Raw genomic sequence first — 20,879 nt, forward strand, 5'->3', positions numbered from 1 at the left:
TATCTCCTGGTATTGTATTGTTTTCAATCTGGTGGTAATAAATGACAACGGTATCTTTTTCAGGTTACCAATACCACACCATGACTGAACCTCCTCCAGATTGGCGTTTTGTAAAAATCTTTTCTTCTATTCCCAGCTCGTGTCAATAATAGGCAATCTAGACTGAACTTTTTTTCGTCGGAACAAAATTATTTTGTGCCATTGATTTGTCCAATGAATGTGATCCAAAGCGAATTTGTTGTGGATTTCAATATAACCGGGTGACAACATTGGTTTACGTTCCATTTTCTCGTACTTAAGGTGCTGGTAGCTACTCAAAATTTGCTGGAGACGTTTAATACTAGCTGGTAAATTGTTTTCAGACTTCAATTGCCACGCAAACTTAAAATTATTTGATTCACTTGGAATCAAACCACGTTGTTGCACTACACTATTGATGGCTAAAAGCTAGTAAAGTTTTTTACCGTAATTCTCGTAATCGTTGGTTTAAATTTGTACCACACATCGGTTAATTTTTATTGCAATTTGACGAATTGACAACACTGATAGATAGATAGTTAGATAAATAAAAAAATTTAATTTCTCAAATAGTTTTCACAAAAGCTTGGTTTTCAAGCTTGCCTTTCAGGTTAAAGTGTTATCTATAATAAATTCATTAAAAAAACTTAGCATATATTAACTTTAACGAATACTGATTTATAAAAAGGTTTCGGTATCTTAGAGCGTTTTTTTTTTTCAAGAAATAGCAAAGTTGTGTATAATTTTTTAGTTTAGAAATTCAAGGAACTGGTCACGATTGAGCCTTTTGCTTCCAAGAAACTGTCACTTGCATTGCCGGAAACAAGGACACACTCCCACAAACCGATACGTATTTTCAGCAGCATTAAGGTAGCAAATCGTACAAATGTCTACCGAATTGCTTTTGAATGCTCTTGCATTTAAAGTGACTGGACCTATCAATATTGATTTCATTAAAGAGTTCTGACCACTCATTTGCCCAGTAAATCTGTTTTCTCACGATGACATCTGAAAGTATTCTTGGCAGTGTGTTTTTGGGAAGGGTGACTACTAGGGTGACCATATCTCTGGAAGCAAAACCCGGGGCAGATACAAAATTTTGAAAATATTGGTTTTTCAAAAAAAAAAAATTAATTTTTTTAAATGAGTTTTCATAATTTTCCCTAATTTTGATATCAAGATTTCCTAAACGATTTTAAGGGAGTGTTTTTGTTGAAATCATTTAATTCGTTTACAAAATCAGAAATCAAGAAAATGGTTTCATAATAACTTCAAAAAAAATATTTTTTTAATCAAAACATTTAACCTGGGTGCATATTCTGGTTCTGTAACAACCTGACAAACAGCAGCTGGAACTAAATAATTGACGAACATTTAAAAAAAATAAAGCCTAGTCTAGAGGCGAAACGAAAATTTTTATACAATACGCAGCTTAGGCAACGAAATTCTTACCTGTGATAGAATATATGGAGATTTTTCAATCGTTTGTCACTCCCATTTATTTGTCCAGGCAATTTTTCTTGCAGCAGAAGTTTTTTGACTTTGGAGACTTAGAAAAATGTTCGTTTTGCTTCAGCAGCGTACTAGGCTTAATGCTTTATACAAAAAATTAGAAACATTTTAATTTCCAGCAACTATTTTCTTGTTTTCCTTACAAAGTATTTAAAATTTTGAATACAAAAATCAGAGAATGTCCAAATACGGGACAATCAAGGGACAGATTACAAAATACGGGACACTTGCACGTCCTGGGTTTTTTAAATAAAAACCCGGGATAAGCTGTAGAAATACGGGACAGTCCCGGGTAAACCGGGACGGATGGTCACCGTAGTGATTACTCCTTGGATATATTTAAAACGAAGTTCAATGCGAAACTATTTATCATAGCTTTCAAAGAAACGGGATTTCACGATTCTTCTGATTTCAACCTTTTCTCGTCCACTGTAGGTATGTACATATGTAAAGCTGGTTCTTTTTTAGACAACAATAAATTGTTGTTATCAAAACCTGTTATTCTTGCCCACAATGTTTTCTATTCTAATTTTTCAACTTTCATTTAATTTGCAGTTAATTTATAGTTATAACAGACTTTCTTCTCATCCAAATAAACACCTACATATTTAGCATCTTTAATTTTCTCATTGACTTCTGTCAGGAGCCTCTTAATGATAGGTACCTATCTTAACATGTATTCATTATAAATTACAAAGCTATTCTTAACCTTAACAGGCATTTACTACTCAATTTTTCAACTTAATTCGCTGATCTAATCAATGATTGATTTTCGATAGGTATTCAATTGAAATTGCTGAAAGTCTCATCTAACAAAAGTTTCATCGATGAAAAATAAATAACACACGTGTCGGCATTTATTTCAATTGAATTCTATAACGTGGAAACGAAAATACGAAAAACATCAGCCAAATACAAACAGAATCACCTAAGAAACAAAATTTATTTGAGAGCTTTTCTAATGTTTTTTTGTTAGGGTTTTCGACTTTATTGTTGTAATTCTATTAATTAATTCGTTGTTTTTCTTTTTACCATTAAAAAAAAAAATTCCTTCTTCAATCCTCAAAAATTAATCCATTAAAACAAACGTTTCTACCGACTCATAATAATTTCTGATTGCTTTTCTTTGAAACACTCATAGGTTAACATGAATTAACAGTTTGTTGGCAACTCTTGAAAAGTAGCCACCCTGCCTGCCAAGCGAAAGGGACATTCATTGTACTCAGTCATGTGAGTATCGGTCGGTATAGGAAAAGAAAACAACACACACTCGAAAAACCACGTTGCCCCTGGCAGCAGCTGTCGTTGTCATTTATCGTCGAAACACAAACAAATTGAATTTTTTTTTCACTTCCCCTTCCATCTTTTAACAACATATCCTTTTTGGTCATATATTCTTTGAAATGTTTTTTCTTTTTTTTTTTTCTTCGATTTAGAAACATTCCAATAAAATATCCTAATTCCATCGATTTCTCACAAAAGCAGGAAAAAAAAAATTCAAATTCATTAACCCAACAAACCTTACACACACACAGATAAAAATTTAGCAAACAAAATAAATTTGCAAAAGGGCTGCCGATATGCCGTTAAATTTAATGGTACGCACGCATCCGGGAAGTAGTAGTAGATGCTAGTAGGTTCAAATAAACCATACTCATCCGACCGCAACAAATCTTCTCATCTTACCTGTTGTTCCATCTTTTGATGACGACTGTTGAGTGCTGACATTTTATTGTTTTTTTTTCTTGTTGCTTTTTTTCTACTCTAGATGATGCCAATGTTTCTCCTTCTGCGCTGCACCTCTCTCTGTTTACCGTAGACCCTGATTTATAAGACTGCTATTGCACTTTTTCTTATTTTTATTTTTTTTTGCAAACTGCCCTTTACACTATTTTCGTAATCAAAATGTGAAACTTTTCACGAACTCATGATAAAAATGGTTGTAAGAGGCCTCGAGAGGGAGAGGGAGAGAGAAAAGGAAAGAGGTAAGTAAACCCGATGGCACAACAAAACAACACAACGACGACGACAAGAGCACGATTTTTTCACCTTTTTTTTTTTTTTCTTTACCTTTTTGGGGTAATGAATGTGATTCATTCACGTTGCGGTCGCACTATCAGAAAAACCTCAACTTGCCCCCCGCGTGCGTTGTGAACCCCAACGAAAACCGACAAAATGAGACCAAAAACGTAGTATTACGCCGGTAATAGAAAAGATGAACCTTAAAATAAACCACAGCACCCTTTTATTCCAATATTTCTCACTAAAACAACAACAAACACGCACGAGGTGGTACCTATACCTACTACAAATATAGAATATTAATATATTTATACAATAGAGAGGGGTGGATATTTGATTTTTTTTTCTTTTCTTTTAATCTCGCGTAAGGGATGACGATATTCGAGCAAGTACCGTTACAAGACACAAAAACGTATCGACCTTTTCAAGGCGACAGACAGACTGCAATTGACAGCTGCTTTTGCGAGGAGACGCAACGCAGAGCAAAAATAATGTTTTGATGTGGTGAATATAGTGTTTTTGTGATTGTGTGAGTGTGAATGGGGTTTTTATGTTGTTTCCTTTTTGTGTTGAGTTATTTCGTGGTGAAAAAAGCGTAAAAAGGATTTTATTGTATACTTTTAGGAAACTTTTGACAGTTAGAAATGGAAGAGTTTAAATCAGAGACCAGAAATAACAGTCAACCTTTATTTGCAATCGGTTTCTCTCTGAGAATTACCACATTACTTTAAATAGTTTCGGTTAAGGTTTGAGATTTATTTTAAAAAATCAAGAATGAAGGTTATCGGTTGAGATTTAGTTTTTTATTTTTTTAAATATCTCTCAATGGTTGAGATTTTTACAAAAAAATAAATGGAAAAGGCCAACCTTTAAGGCTTGGCCACACCGGAGGGTATCCCGTAGCGGTACGGGTAGAGGTAACGGTACTTGTATGAAAAAAATTCCAAACTGACATTTCAACGTTCAGATGTGGAATTTTTTTCATACAAATATCGTTACCGCTACCCGTACCTCTACCGCATACCCTCCGGTGTGGCCAAGCCTTTATCCGTTTTCGCTGAAAATAAATCAAAAATGGTCAATTCAAAATAATATGTCGAATATGTCAAGAATGTCTTTATATTGCAAAAATAAGTATGAAAAGGATGGTTTTTCTAAGTTTATGTATTAAATAATGTATGAACTAAATAGACTCTCAAAGTTTTTTAAACCCAAGATTATATTTCTATTCGTTTAAAGTAAAATCTAAAGACGAAAATGTGTTTTCCACCCAATGCAACCAATGCAATTTCGAATATTTCAGGAGACCGATGTTGTAATGTCTAAGTCAAAGCGTTCAGCTTCCAGAAGCGTTTTCGCCCGCCCAACTTTAAGCGGCTATATCTTGGAATTTGAAAAAAAAAAAACCTACATTTGAGTACAACTCCCATCCCTGTAGGTGCACGCGTTCTCAAACCAGGAGATTCTGAAAATAAAGGCATGATGTGGTGGTTTAACATGGAAGATGATTTTTCAAAAATCTGACAATGTGCAAAGCGTAAGCCCATGACACAAGCTATCATTTGGCATCATTCCCAGAAATCGCTCTCAAGCGGTAAAGCTTCCAGGAGCGTTCAAAGATTCAGGGATTTTTCGAAAAAAAATTTTACCCCAACTTTCAAACGCGATTTTCTCGGAATTTTGAAAAAAATCGAGAAACCGGATTATACCACTATCGGGTAGCTGAGGATATTAGCTTTCATATGGCACCACTCCCATGTCTCTAGAAATTGATACATTTGCAGATGAGATTTATTTTTTTCTCTCAGCGATAAATCTCACTGGTTGACCGAAACATAAAAAAATACAAAATAAAGGTTTCTCTCAGACCTTGACCGAATTTTTTCTTTTTTAAAAATAAAGGTTATTTTATGACCTTTATTGAAAATGGCAACAAATAAGAGTTATTAAGGAACCTATCAAAAGGTTGAGATTTATTTCTGATCTCTGGTTTAAATCCAATGTAAAATATAACTATTCATAACGACTACAGTTGTTGCTTTGCCCTTTGGGCTATTGACTTGATTTTTGTTAATTTGACTGATTTAAGGAATTATTTAAAAAAAACTGTATTGTTATTAGACTATGTCCAGTATTGCCAGAGTCAGCTATTTATTTATCAAACTCCTTGAACATTTCACTTGCTCCTTAAAATTGTGATTTTCGATTTATCAATGCTTCACTCTTTAAAATATGAACTTGGTGATTTTAAGCTTTTATAACATCGATACCTTCCTGTTAGAATGTATTAAGCGACATTTTTTTCTTTTTGATGTGGAAATATAGGTACTATGAGTTAAGCACGTTTTGGTACCATTTTGGTTGTTCTATCATGTATGCAAATGAAACTAGAGAGAAAACAAAATTGTGCAGCCCATACAGGGTAGAGTTGAATATTTTCGGCCGTCTCCAGTTTCCGGCCACCTTTCGGAAAATCGTTATAATTAAGAATTTCATAGGGTTTATTCCAAAATTTTGCTCTTATGCTGTTTTCTTATTTGTTAGAACACATACGAGCAAAAATTTGTAATAAACCTCTTCGAAATCACTAGTTACAACGATTTTTCGACTGGAGACTGCCGAAAATAGACAACTCTACCCCATTTCCTCACAGAATAATTTTGTTTTTTGCGTTTCCTAGACAATTTTAGAAATGTCGCTTAATACCCTACTAGCAATTTTGCTTCTATAATACTTTACAGAAGCAACATTTGCATCTGTAAAGCTTTATAGAGCCAAAATTGTTTGTCGGGTACCTACATTCTTACGGGAAGGTATCGAAATTAAATAATTTTACCAAAAAAGTCCACCAGCAATGAGCAATTTTACAGTCAAATTTGCTAATCGGTACACTCTATAATCGGACCACTTCCTATTCGGACCGCACGTTATGCATTCTATGCTTTTTTTCATATACATTTCCCTCTATAATCGGGCCACCTGCTAATCGGACCATGCACCACCTTAATAACATGCTTTGCTTATTGTTTTTTACCTGTCTAACTATGACCTTGCATTTGGGATCGAAAGCAAGAATAAAGAGTTTTCACACAAAAATTTTAGGTGAAATGGTGTTTTTTGCGAAGAGTCAGTAAAATTTGTAATTGGTACCAAAAAGCCAATGATTCGTGTATAACTTAAGTAAAAACTTTCAATTTGTTATCTTTATGTTCCACAAACGCAATTTTTTCAATATATTTTTGACCCCTTGTCCGCAAAAAAAAAACACTCTTCCACCCAACTTTTTTTATAGACGTTTTTGATCCTCGGTTCTTATTTTAAAAGCAAACTTTTTGCAAAGTTTCGTGAGTGTAACAATTTTTTTTATTCGTTGATTTTATGTCCTATTTTTACCTGTGCCTACTATATTAAAAATACATGCTTCGTAGATTTCAAAGCAGCGTTTGACCGGATTAATAGACAAGCTTTGATTTATAAGCTTTCGTCTTTAGGTGTTTCCCGAAAATTTCTGATGCTGTATTTAAATTTTTTGGGGTCAACTACAGCTTCGGTCTGGGATGGTGCTGAATTTTCGGATTGGTTCGAAACCACGACTGGAGTCCCTCAAGGCTGCATTTTAAGTCCAATTCTCTTCGCCCTGTTTATCACATTTATTTATTTATATGATGCGCTTCCAGGAGGAGTGTTGTTTGCAGACCAGCAAGTGAAAAGCTTCTGTGAGATGTGGGGCCTACACCCTACAGGTAAATGCTACTAAAACGAAGACAATGGTTTTTGAAGCATGCCAAAGAAGAAGGATGCCTGAGGAACGATGGTCTCTCAACAATGTGCCTATTGATATCGTACAGGATTTCAAGTATCTTGGAGTTTTACTCACAAGTAATCTGAAATTTTTAAAGCATGGCTAAAGAAAAAAGTACCGAAGGTAAACTAGCTTTAAACTTGATGTGGCCTAAGTTTTTTGCAAACCAGCAAGTGGATGTTACATCTAAATATCGTGTGTTTCAGGCAACAGTCAACACCTGTATGTGCTATGGTGCTCAAGTGTTTGGATATTTGCCTATCGAAGAATTTGAAGGAATTCAAAGGAATTTTTTCAAGCGCCTATTTAGATTGCCGACATCAACGCCGAATTACGCTATCTATGTAGAGTCTGGTATAACACCCATTTATATCCACAACCTTAAAACCAACTCAGACTACATAGTAAGAGTTGTGAAAAGAGAAGGGAGAAGCCTGCACAAAACCATCATGTTGCGACTAATGCTAACCAATTCAACACCTTTCAAAGAATGGAACCAGCTTGCTGTATCTCATGAAGTGAACTTTTTTCCGTCGGAATCAAATGTGGAACAATGGCCAGCTTTGTTTGAAAAAATCATTGCTAAGGTTGACGAAAAAACCTACATCCAACATCAAGCCAGAGCATCAATCACCATTTACAATCGGAAGACAAATATTTCACAAATGATCTACCTGCTGAAGCTATAAGCTACATATGTAGAGCACGGGTAGAAATTCTCAACCTGAATTGTATGCCACATCGCCTTGATCTGCCACAAATTTGTGGTTTGTGTAATAGACGAGAAGCTGAAGACATACTCCACTTTATTGCTGTTTGTCCAATACTCCAAGAGATAAGGCGGTTACATTTCGATGAGAGCTTTATTTCCCCAATTCGTTTGCGCGAAATATTAAACGGTGCTCTAGGTTGGTCTAGCCTATACAACTATTGTAAGCATGCAATTAATTTTCGAAATAGTTTCTTTTGAGAGGATATAAAGTTAACCCAGCTATTGCAGTTTAAATTTTTCGTTTTATTTTGAAATTTGAAATTTAGTAATTGTTTAAAAAGCTTTTCGTAAAAAACCGTATTAGACAGTAAAACAAATGAGGAGACTAATGTATTTAATTTTTATTATTAGAAAAGATTTTTATTTATCGTTTTGAATTAAATCCTGTGTGCCTTTCACTCACCTACTGAAAAATAATATTTTAAAATCACGTTTGATGCGCTTATGTTTATGTATTCCAATTTTTTGTTTTAAATATTTTCCCAAAACCAAAATTCTATGCTCTTCTGAAGAAATTTTTATATTGAAGGCTTTGAATGAACAACAACAACTTGTGTGTGTGTTCAATTAAAACCTTCAATGTAAATTAATAACACAGGCAGCATTACTGCACGTATGAACTGACATAACAGACATTATTAATCGAAAAACCATTTTATTCGATTTTCCATCATCAGCTCAGCTCCGTGAAGCCAAAACTGGCGACCTCAAAATTTTAACCAAATTAGTCTAATTCATTTGTATACCTTTTAACCCGGTGTAAGCCCCAGAGTAAAAATTTTAACTCTTAAACCGTATAATTTTCACAGTTAGTGAATTTACCAAAGTCATTTGGTTTTGCTATTCAGTAAATAAGACAAATAAGACAAAACTAAGGAGGTCACTGTGGTGTATGAGTAACTTTTTTTTAGATTAATACAAACAAAATATTTCAATCACGGGCTGAATTGTAAAACCTTCTGATGAATATTTGATTCCAAATTAAAACTCAATTTTTGAAAATGTAATTTTGTACAATATTAGACTGTATTTTCACAAAAAAAAAAAATCAAACTCGCAAACACTATTTTTATCTTAAAACGAAAATCATACAAATCAAGCGCTTTTGTGCGGTTATACCTATGCATCATCATAAGGACAAATTTAGATCAAAATTTTCTGGATGTTAAAAATAGCTAAATAAACATTAACATGAATATTGAATGCACTGAAATAAAAATTAAAAATTTAGTACATCTTTTCAAATTTCAGATCCTTATTCGAAATTTTTTAAAATTTTAAATGTCAGTTTTAAGTGAAATAAAATTGAGTTGTCATACAAAGAATCTATAACCATCCAAAAAATGATGATGAACATCCTGTTGTTCAAAACATACTAATAACTGCAATTGTATTTAAAAAAAAAACATGTCAAAAACTAGTTTAAACCTTATATAAAATCGTTTAATAGTAAGAAAGTAAAAATAACTTATTCTCGTGGTCGTATTTATTTAAATTTTTATTTAAAATAATTGTATAATTAATCTTAAATATTTTACTTAATAGCTATTAAAAATTGAAATTGAATTATTAACGAACTTATTGAAAACAAACGAATTTCACGTTTCTTCTTCCTCAGGTCTTTAAAACTCTCAAACATTATTTTTATCTTAAAATTATGGTAAATATATATTATTTTTAATTTCAAACTTGTAAAAATATTTCTCTTGAAGCTTAAAGCTTTAGTTAAATGAAAAAGGCACTCGCATACACCAAAAATTTAATTTTGTTTCTTTTTTTTTATGATAAATAAAGCTGACTAGTTGTTGTTGTTGTATAGAATTTGTTAAATGACGGCTGGACTTTATTTTAATTTATTTTCTAAAGAAACCTTTTTTCTTCTTTGGTTTCTCCTCAGGTTCAATGAGTGAACCTTTCTTAGGCATAAGTGGTGGCGGGCCATCAGGTTCGAAATTAGGTGGTGGCAAATGTATAACATCGCTTGGAGATAATTCCTCATTCATAGCTTCGCCAATCGTACCCAACTTAGGGATATGAACTGAAGCTATATCCGATGGTGTTGGTAAAATAGATTCACTTCCTTCGGCCATTGTCAAACCAATAGTTGCACCGATTTTCGCACTGGCATCCTTGAAAGTATTACTCAATTTTATTTGAACAACATTGATGAACATAGAAGTTAAAGCTAAACCGAAAATTAAATAAATTATACTGCACATCATAAAGATCGGGTGGTTGGGGACGAAATCACCAAAGCCAATAGTTGACATGGAAACGAAAACAAAGTAGAAAGCCTCAAAGTAAGTCCAATCTTCCCACAAAGTGTACACAAAAGCTCCGACGAGAATGTAAGAAACGAGAATGATGCTGGCCAGTGAGATAGGCAAGTTGAATTCATCGTTAACCTCAAAGGTTTCAGGATATGGGGTGGTTGGAGTTTCCAAGTGGGATTGTGCATGAGAACCAGGAGTTTGAGGTGTGGGATGTAGTTGATTAGCTGTTTGTGGATGGTCTGATGGAATCTCTGATGGAGTGCCTGGATGAGCTGATTCCTCATCATTGGGATTACCAAAGAAATGACTTGGCCGTCGCAGAGCATAGTCGTACATTGTGTTGAACCCGCTTATAACATCCATGACTTGTTGTTGTTTGCGAACTTTTCGACAAGTTCCTGTATAGTAGATGCGCCTAACATAGGCCCATACGAATTTGATTGCTCGCGTGAAGAGTTTACCGAAATCGGCCAGTAAAATCAGGAACATTGGGATACCTATGATGGCGTATATAACTGTCAACGATCGACCGAGTACAGTCTGAGGTGTAATATGGCCATATCCTAAAATGAAAATAAATACATAGATTTGAATTAAAATGAAATAAAAATGTTTTAAAAAAAAATATATCTTATATATAAAAATGAGTTCGTTAAGTGTGTGTGGCCGATAAACTCGCGTTTGGCTGGTCCGATTTTGGTAATTTTTTGTTTGTTTGAAAGGTATTAATATGTAGATGGTTTGTATCAAAAAAAAATAATACCTTTTCTCCCACTTTCACATAGCTGTCAATTTGTACGAGTGAAAAAACACTCTTGCTTTTTAAAAAGTTTAACTAAGCTTTATTTGTAAAAAAATATATTAAGACAGGCTTTCAAAATAATAATTATCGTTTATAGTCTGTGATGCCTGCCAACGTTTGAATTTGCTTGAAGCAGACACTCATTGGGACTCAACGCTTCCTGGTGCATCTGTTTTGTCTACGCCACATCATATTGTTCTCAGTAAATATAATCACATCTAATGCTTCAAATCCACTCGAACTTTAGCATAATTTCCGTGATTAGGATTAGATACACCGAATGCGCCCTGTGACATTAAATCCACATTTGGATTACACAAATGAAAAAATGTATGTTTTGTTTGATGATTGCGAATAAAGCATTGGCACAATTAGGATTGGTTGCTCCAAATCGTGAAGAGCAAGATGTTCTTGATCAAGAAATACTACGCGGAAGGCAATACAATTGCGTTGAATTAAGAATATTTGTGCAAACCAATAACCGAAGTATGACACTATTATGCAAGATGTCATCAATCAGAGTTGTGGTTTGTATTTCTTAGATGCACCCGATGGTACGGGAAAAACATTTTTGATATCATTACTTTTAGCATAAATACGATCTGAAAATAAAATAGCATTGGCTCTGGAAATTGCAGCCATGTTATTAGATGGTGGCCGTACAGCACACTCGGTTCTTAAATTGCCTTTGAATATGCAGGTTAATGAAACACCTACAGTGCCTTGCCATATTATTAGGGCCAAGCGAACAAAATACAATTTTTTGGTTCATGTTGAATTTTATTTGTCCCATTTACTTGCACTTATCATGTAGATACGAATTGACTTAAAAAAGTCAAAGAATTCATTCTTTTTGATACAAAATAACGTACAATAGGGGATAAGCTCTAAAAGACGTTTCCTATGGAATTCACGCCCGGATAATTACCAGACCGGTCCAATACATAATTTTTTTGTACCAAGGAATACCGTGACATGCTTAACTTTAACGGCAAGGATCGCATTTTGCATAAACATAGAAGCTCTAATCGTCTGGATAGTACGTAATTTTCTAAGATTTGGAGTAGTTTTTTTTTCGTAAAAGACCAGACAAGTACATTAATCAAATAAAAACACATCCTTTGATCATTATTGGCTGTGCTGCTATTTCAGGGAAAGGATGAGGTTATTGTGGAAAACGCCAAGCTCCAGACCAAAACAAAAGGAGCTTGGGAACGTTTTGATTCTACGATTTCAGAATAGGCTCGAGACTCGAAGCATCTATATCTATGCAAGACTGGGTTCTTGCCATAAAGTTAAGAATGTCACGTTATTCCTCGATATACAAATTCAAGTATTGGACCGGTCTGATAATTCTCCCGGCATGAATTTCATAGGAAACGTCTTTTGGAGCTTATCCCCTTATGTACGTTTTTTTGTATCAAAAAGTATGAACTCTTTGACTTTTTTTTAAGGCAATCCGTATCTACATGATAAGCGCAGGTAAATGGGATAAACAAAATTAAAGACATTTCGACAAAAACTTTAAAAATTCAGCAGCATGAACCAAAAAATTATATTTTTTCGCTTGGGCCTATGGCAAGGCTTTTGATACATTATAGTCCTGGTATATCCAATGAATTCAAAAACTCCGTTTGGTAATTTGATACATTGCTTTCATTTGTGATAGGGTCAACCGATTTGTAGGCAAAACATTGTGCATTTATATAGTTTAAAATTGTTGCATTGATTTCAGAAACATTTTTATTTGTACCAGCCATTATTGCACGTTCACTCAGCCAAGTATGATTTTTGTAATTTGTCTTTATACTTGGAAATACACTTTGAATCAATTCATTTTTTGAATTTACATTGAAAAAATTGTTTTGAAGTGTAATTCGGCCTTCCGAATCAAGTGTCGCTATTCCATTAACAATGTCCAATAACTGCATAAATTACAATAAATTGGTTAATGTTCATTACAATAAACCAGTTTTTTTCGGTTTAAATGTATTTTCAAACAGGTTCTGTTTTTTTAAAAAGTACACTCAGCGAAGCGGGTGGGGGTTAGCTAGTTTCTTCTAAAATAAACTTAAACTGGTTTATGAAATAAAAATATATTTAAATTAAAATTATAATGTGTTTTATACATATCGTCGGCTTAGAGTGCAAACCTGCTAGTTGCCACTTGCTAATACCTCATAAAATTGATTTAAAAAATGTTTTTAAAATACAAAAAGCTTTCAAATGCTTTCAAATAACAATTTTATTTATATTGTTTTTGATTCATTCAAAAATTTAAAAATATTTTATTTTTTGATATCATTGTCAGGTGCGTAAAGTAGACTGATTTTCACTCTAAGATGGCGATATGAATTTTGATTGATTTGACTAACACTTTACTTGCCAATTTTTCAACATAAAAATTCTTTGAAAAGTAAGTAGGGGTTGTAAAGTAACAATTAAAACAAACAGTGTATTTGAAATTAAAGTTAAACATTTAAGGCAAATCAAAAACTTTCTGCATTTAAAAATTAAAATTTAAAAATCCAATGCCAAATTTGTGCATTAAGTATTGTTTTTTAACCCTCTGTCGGCACACGGGTGCGAATTTGGCAGGACAAAAATAAAAAAATTACGATTTTTCAAAAAAGTGGTCAGAAAAAAGTCTCTTTATAAGGGTGAAAATATTTTTTTTTCGGAATTGTGAATACAATATTCGAATTCCTCAGAATATTCTACATCAATTTCATACTTGATTCTCTATAAAATATTGTGAAAAAGTATAAACCAAATTCGCACCCGTGTGCCTATCACGTCACAAAAAAGAGGTGTGCCTACAGAGGGTTAATATTCGTTGAAATTCATAAAATTTTCAGAATTTGGTTTAAAATAAGCTTTTATTTTACAGTTTAAATGACTTATGTTAGACAAATAGAAAAATTGTGAGAAGTTTGATGAATACCTACTAGAAAAAATAATTTTAATGTATTGAAATTTTTTCTTTTTATGCAGAAAGTTTTTATGTGCAAAAACATAATATTATTAATGAATTGTCAGGTAATGAAAGTCAAATGCATATAAAGAAAATGATTTTTATAAAATTCTGTAAAAATCTGTAAAAATCTGTTACTAGATTATGTGAAAGATTTATCAGAATGACTACAATTTGAGCCTACACTCAGGGAAAAAAAATAGTTATTTTGTAACTATTTGCACAGTCACTTTATAGAATTCAATGAAATTTGGCGAATAACTTTTTTTTTTACAGAAAATAGTTACAAAATAGTTAAAAATGACTATTATAATAGTCACATGCCAAAACAAAATAGTTAAGAGTAACGATTTTGTATGGTTACAGAAAACAAGATGTCGTATAGTTACAGATCTAGTTTTTGAGAAAATTGAAAAATTATTTTATCAGATTTTTCATTTTTCAAAATATTTTTTGTTTTTATTTGTTTTTATTTTTCAATTTTCTCAAAAACTAGAAGACATAGAAACATATGTTCGATAAGGAATTGAGGTAGTTTTCTGGGTGAGTAATGTTTTTATTAAAATTCACAGTCTGGACAAAAATAGTATAAAATGAGCTTTTAAAATTTTTTTTTCGCCTATTTTTAACTTTAAAATCGATTATTTCAAAAACTATTAGTTATAATATATTGAATTAAAAATTAGAATTAAATGTATAATTTTGCCTTTCGAAAATGGTATCATTTATTACTGTAAGTATTGCAGTTGTTTTTTAATATTTTTTTTTATTTTGATATTTTTTTTTAGAAAACTGCCCCTCCCACCTAAACGGGGGGAGATAGACCCCCCTCTCAAGGAAAAAAATGTTTGTATTGAACTCCTCTACAAAAAACCGTTATCAAATCCTGGCGCCCAAGTTATCCCACTACGTGCCAAAACAACATTTTTGTTCTATACCTAAAAGTTCGAAATTCTGTATCTGGGTTTAAATCGTAAAATTTTTTTTTTCTACGCCAATTTTAAACTGATTTTCATACAAAATACCTCATTTGATTTGGAAATAAATATTATTTTAGAATATATTTTTAAAACAGCATGTTGTTGTGAAAATATATATTTTAATTTGATGTCGAAGTTGGGTGAATGACGAAAAAAATGGAATTTTTGAACTTTGACAGCTTATAAATTCTAGGTGGTTTAACCGAGTTACATGTTTTATACATTGTTAAAAAGGTATATTTAACTCCTATCAGAAACTGTAAATGTCGAAAATCGAAAATGGGTAAAAATTTGACGAAGCTAGATTTTTTTCAATGGGTGAAGGTCAAAAAATCCGTTTTTTGCCCCTAACTCCAGATTTTGGGGGTGTTAGGGACTTTTTAAATACCGTTTCGTAATCAGTGCGACTAGCTCTACAAAACGTGATAGGTCTCAACCCGCGTATATTTTAAAACCTCATTTTTGTAACACCGTGTTATTAATTGTTCAAATTTATTTTTCAGTGGAACAAAAATCAATCAACAGGGAGTGCATCCAAACTGCCGAATTCCGCGAGGCCTTTATATTGTCCCATCAGCATATTTCGTTGGCATCATTAATTTGGAAGACTCTGTTTAAAAAATGATTCTAAATAACAACTTTTTTTAGTCCCTCCCTCCATCTGACTATTTAAGTAGTCAAAGATTTTAACTTTGAAAATAGTAAAAAAAATAGTTAAAAATGACTATTTTTTTCTCTGTGTGTACATAAGTTATAACAAATACTAAGACCTTGACCCAAATATTTGAAGAAGTATGCAATAATATTTCTTCCTTTGATCAGAAATTTAATTTAATAAAATCAATCATTTTAAATAATAAAGTACATAATTAATAAATAGGTCTTAATTTTTTTTTTTTTTCAAATTCATTTTATGAAATTTTGAGTTTGAATGTTAATAATATGTAAATTGTTCACGTATATTCAATAAATGAATGTAAATGAATGGACATCTGGCTTTGTTTATAAAAAAAGTCAATAAAAAAACCTCCTGTAACCTGTTTTCAATAATATGACTTTTCAAAAAATTTAAAAATTTAAAATGTGTTTTTTTTTTTTAATTTTTGTAAACGTTTAAAGCTTCTGTATTCAATTTTTTTTTTATTTGAAATCATCTAAACCGTTTACGAGAAATTCAGAAATAACTGTTCAAATAATTAATTTTACCACAAAAGTTAAACGTTATTCGGTCATTACCCATACAAATTTGAACGTTAGTTTTGGTTTAAAAAAATTTAGTTTCTCCCCTAGCAAATAACTCAAAATCGTTAACTGCCGCGTTAGAAAGAAATTAATTCAGTGATTTGCACAAAATTGCGGGACCCACATTTTTGGCATTCTCTATCATCGTAATATGTAATGTCATGCCGGATTGTTATCTCGAGTTCCATTAAAGCTGAATGAACTATAAATTTAAAAAAAATGTCGTTTTAACTCCTTCCCTTCTGAATAGCTCAAAAAGTCAGAAGTTATGATTCTTTACCCAAATACCTGCCATTGTATGAATGATTTAATGCTTTTTGCGCCTTGTAAAATGTTGTTTTTTATAAAATTATAATAAGTTAAAAATATTAGTAGAAAATGATTGCTGAGTAAAAATTTAGGATTAATGGTAGATATGTATATGTATTTATAGAAAAAATCCGAAGACTGAAAGGAGGAAAAAAAAGAAGTAGGGTGAAAAAAAATTTTTTTTAAAGATCTATCGAAAAAAATCAAACACAAAAGTTATAGATATCAAAGATCTACCTACAACTTTTATTTAAGTTAATTTTTGGCATAATTTCTCTTCGTTTTTAGGTTTCAAATAAGTTATAGAATTTTCTTAAATGCATAGAGTGAAAAAATGGTCTAATTTTCAATCAAAGAAGTTGTTGAAAATTGTTTGTGTTTTGAAAATGTCAATGCAAGATTTTTTTAAGTTGAAATTTTTTAAAACTCGAGTTGTAGAAAAAGAAACACCATTGAGTGAAGCTACTCTAAAGAAAACATTGTCAAATCTTGATTTGAGAGTTTGATGACTATAATTCGCCCTTAGGCGTTCGACTTTACTTTCTCAGGATCTGCTTACAAGATTACCCTACAGTAAACACACAACACTTAAATATTCATATAAAATACCTATTGTCGTTACTACGGTCCAACAATACAAGACACAATTAACAAAATTCCACGATTTCATTCCAGGATATCGACGAACACCAAGCTCTTGCATAGCATGTAATTCCTCTTCAAATTTTCTTAATTTCGTTCGAGCAGCAGATTTCCAATCGTCTTCTCTGCAATTATTTATACACAAATTTAACATCTTCCTTAGTGAACAAAAAAAACTCTAGCTCACCTCATATTATGACTTACAGTCCATAAATGATCAATAAAATCTCGTTTAACTTTTCGCACCTCACATTTATAGATATTTTCCAAAGTACCTTCTGTGTATCGAAACATCAAGCCTCCAAAACCACACAAAAGTACAAGTATTATAAAATTTACCAAACACTTGTTACGCTCACGGCACATTGCTTGAAGTTCTCGAGGATATTCGGACTTAAGTTTAACCCATTCAAAACGAAACTCTCGAAACATTTCTCGAAAGAAGACTTTCGTAAACAGTTTTTCAGCTGGTGGACGATTTTCATCCTTGGTTTCAGTTTTTGGCCGTTTTAAATAAGCAATGAGTCTTGAAATCAAAGAAGGTTGCTTAACAGCTTTAACTTTCTTTTCAGGAATAACTTCTTCTTTTGGTAAGGTCGAAGATTCCAAACTTCGTTTTCGCATTATTTGTAAAGCTTCAGCTTTTCCGAGACTACGTTTTCTTACAAGTTCTAAAGCTTCAGCTTTTTCTAGAGAAAGTTTTCGAGCTTTTTCTATACTCTCTTCAATGGAGTTTCGCTTTCGTTCCAATGAAAGCTCAAATGAAGACTTTCTGGAACCGTTTAGTTGAATAGGTTCTTCATCTTCTATCGAACCATTTCTCTTTTCAGAGCTCCTTGAAGACTTTTTACGTCCAAGACTTTGTGTCTTCGTTTCTTCCAAAGCTGCTTTGCGATAAATGTCTTCAAGAGCTTTCTGTTGAAGTTCATTTTCATAATCAGAGTTTCTAAAACTCCTTTTTCGCTCCAAGTTATCTGTGGCAACATTTTCAAGTGAAGATTTTCGTGATGCATTGTTGCTGTTTGTGTCAGGAGTTTTCGACCTTCGTGCTGGTCGAATGGGCGACAACGAATTATTACGACTCACACTTCGGCGAACTGGAACTGGAGGGGCTTGTGGAACTGGATTCGGTGGAGAAGCTTCTTTAGGTCGGTATTTCTGAGAAGCTGGTGGTGGTGACCTATGATTGTTTCGATGATCTTCAGGATGAACAGCTTCAGATTCTGATGATGAGACCGGAGTAGAAGACTCATACCGTGATGGTCGAACTTGTTTCTGTCTTACTGCAGCCTCATTCCTTGAAAGCCTCAAGCTTTGAACGACTCTTCTGCGTTCTTCAGGGTCATTTGGAACGTGCATTCTGTCACTAATTTTCCGATAGTTCTCCATCAAACGTTTTCGTTCTTCATTATCCAAATACTGCTTGTAACGAACTTTATGCTCCCGCTTCTCCTTCTCAAAGATTCTCTTCTCCAATTCAAATCTTCTTCGTTCATCTTCAAACCGCCGAAGATTCTGTTCCAAACGGCTTAGGTTACCATCTTCTTTTGGCATCTGTCGTGCCAGAGGCAACCGACTTGGTGAACCGGGGAAATCCTCACGGATCTCGGGACTTGGGGTATAAGGTTCTCCTTCACTTGATTCCTCCTTGTGTCTTGGCGAAGAAAGACTTCTCTTCTCAACCGTTCTGATCAGATCAAAAGCCTCAGGTGAAGATAGTCTTTCAGCTTGTCGTGGCTGTGAATGACTTCGAGCTGCTGCACTAGCAAAGGTCTTATCACGCCTTCTCAAAATCTTGCTTTCATGTGCCGACATAGTCCCAGGAGGCCGGATTTGCATCCTAACCGTTTGAACCGTCTGCTGTTCAAAATTACTACTACTCTCATCGGAATAGTTTCGTCGTACCGCGAGTCCGGGTTCTGGAGTCTGTTCCCTTGTTGGTCGAACAACGCGTCGACGACGTCGAACAACAGCTGAATCCGATGACTCCTGTCCCGGTTCCATATTGTCGACAATCAAATAAGAAAAAACTTCTATCTAGACCTCTTTTACCGTTTTGCTTCTGTCGCAATAGCACGCCGAAGTTAATTATAGAATTTTGCAATGTCTTGAGAAGCCTGTCGTCGTTGTCTTTTTCTTTATACACACTCTCTCAAAGCGTCACGATAGATACACGAAAATATTAATACGGATTATTTATCTGCTAAAATAAAAATATAATTATATCACGTACTGGTCGCATTCCCAAGAAAGTTTTTAGGTTTGATCTAATTTTAAAAAAAGTCGTAAGTTTTTAGTACCTTTTTATGAGATAGGTCTTTTTAAAAATCGTAAGAAACTTAAATAAAAAATTCGAAATAAATATAATTTTGTTAAAAAAAAAACAATCGGAAACTAAATATAAAAAAAAATTTAGAAAATATTTTCGAAATCGCAGAACCACCATTGATGACCCATTGCTCGAGTCTTCGTCTTGAAATACACTAATGGGGGATATTTTTTTGTCATCGCTCTGTGGGGGAACTTTTTCAATTTTTCTTTACGCTCGGAAATGTCTGGCCATGAATTTTTGGGTGGCGTTTGGCTGAGAGAAGATAGAAACACATAAAAACAGCTGATGACGAATGTGAAGGTGTGGAAATAAATTAATTAGAAAGTTTGAAAAAAAAAAAAGAAAATCATTTCACATCAATGACAGAGATTTAGAGGAGACTTATGTGTGACGTCATTATGAGTTTTTCTTTTCAACATGACGTTAATATTTTTTTGATGAAACTTGAAAGGTGGAAAAGCTTCAGAGTATTTTTAATAGGTTGTTGTCTATGGAATGCTTTTAGTAGTGATTTAAACCGTATTATGTGGAAACGGAAAGGTGGACATGATTATATTCGTTATGAAGTTTTATGCAAAATTCAAATACAAATTGGTAATTGAAATTAATTTTGAATTCCAGTTCAAGAAGACAGAGAATTTTTGTTTAATATTCTACATCTTATGCAGAGTGGAGCAAAATTAATGACACAATAACAGATGAACCTCAATTTTTGCAATTAATGGCATCAAATAACATTTTCTTCACTTTGCCGCCATGTCACTTGTTTTTATTTTTTTGCCTTGTCGCCATGACGCGTCTCTGACGCGTTATGGCCCCGTTTTAGAAGCGTTTCGGATGCGTTTTGGGCGCGTCTTGGATGCGTTTAAGACGCGTTTGAAAAAGTTTTGGACGCGTTTTGCTTCAAAAACGCGATCGATCCGTATTTAAAACGCGTCCAAAACGCTTTTTTAATGCGTCCGAAACGCGTTCAAAACGCGTCCAAAACGCGTTCAAAACGCGTCCAAAACTCGTTCATAACGCGTCCAAAACGCGTCCAAAACGAGTTCAAAACTCGTCCAAAACACGTCCAAATTGCGTCCAAAACATGTCCAAACGCGTCCGAAACGCGTCTAAAAATGCTTCCAAAACGCGTCCAAAACGTGTTTAAAATGCGTCCAAAACTATTCCAAAACGCGTCCGAAACGCGTCCAAAAAAT

At 33.3% G+C, this 20,879-nt stretch overlaps 2 protein-coding genes across 4 annotated transcripts in view; both read right to left on the minus strand.

The window, feature by feature from the left end:
- The window catches only part of LOC129918291 (protein king tubby), a 140,060-nt gene extending 136,053 nt beyond the window's left edge, over nt 1-4,007 (minus strand). Inside the window, exons 1-2 of one of the 2 annotated variants that reach the window (XM_055998754.1) lie at nt 3,833-4,007; nt 3,217-3,751 (exon numbers count right to left, since the gene is read on the minus strand). In XM_055998754.1, coding sequence (XP_055854729.1) covers nt 3,217-3,258 — 42 coding nt within the window. In that variant the 5' untranslated portion in view covers nt 3,259-3,751; nt 3,833-4,007. Of the gene's footprint in view, nt 1-3,216 lie in introns of both variants that reach the window. The other variant, XM_055998753.1, reaches the window with a different exon arrangement.
- Nucleotides 4,008-9,609: 5,602 nt separating this feature from the next.
- LOC129918283 (uncharacterized) lies at nt 9,610-20,013 on the minus strand. 2 transcript variants are annotated; one of them, XM_055998739.1, is made up of 4 exons: nt 19,649-20,013; nt 17,536-19,551; nt 17,316-17,473; nt 9,610-10,962 (listed from the first exon to the last, which is right to left on the minus strand). In XM_055998739.1, the coding sequence occupies exons 2-4, from the start codon at nt 19,350-19,352 to the stop codon at nt 9,980-9,982; spliced, it is 2,958 nt and encodes a 985-aa protein (XP_055854714.1). In that variant the 5' UTR covers nt 19,353-19,551; nt 19,649-20,013; the 3' UTR covers nt 9,610-9,979. The 2 variants fall into 2 exon arrangements, with proteins under 2 accessions (XP_055854714.1, XP_055854713.1); XM_055998738.1 differs by lacking the exon at nt 19,649-20,013 and having other exon boundaries at nt 17,536-19,639.
- Between the last annotated feature and the right edge of the window lie 866 nt (nt 20,014-20,879).

The sequence above is a fragment of the Episyrphus balteatus genome, chromosome 4, assembly GCF_945859705.1.
Source record: "Episyrphus balteatus chromosome 4, idEpiBalt1.1, whole genome shotgun sequence".
NCBI classification, from domain to species: Eukaryota; Metazoa; Arthropoda; class Insecta; order Diptera; family Syrphidae; genus Episyrphus; species Episyrphus balteatus.

Bases quoted from the DNA above. Each gene is read 5' to 3' on its own strand.
- LOC129918283 (XM_055998739.1), bottom strand. From the start codon at position 19,352: ATGGAACCGGGACAGGAGTCATCGGATTCAGCTGTTGTTCGACGTCGT. The intron at 17,474-17,535 runs GTGAGCTAGAGT...AAATAATTGCAG, and splicing joins ACTGTAAGTCATAATATGAG to AGAAGACGATTGGAAATCTG. The intron at 10,963-17,315 runs GTATTTTATATG...TTTTCATTTTAG, and splicing joins GACCGTAGTAACGACAATAG to GATATGGCCATATTACACCT.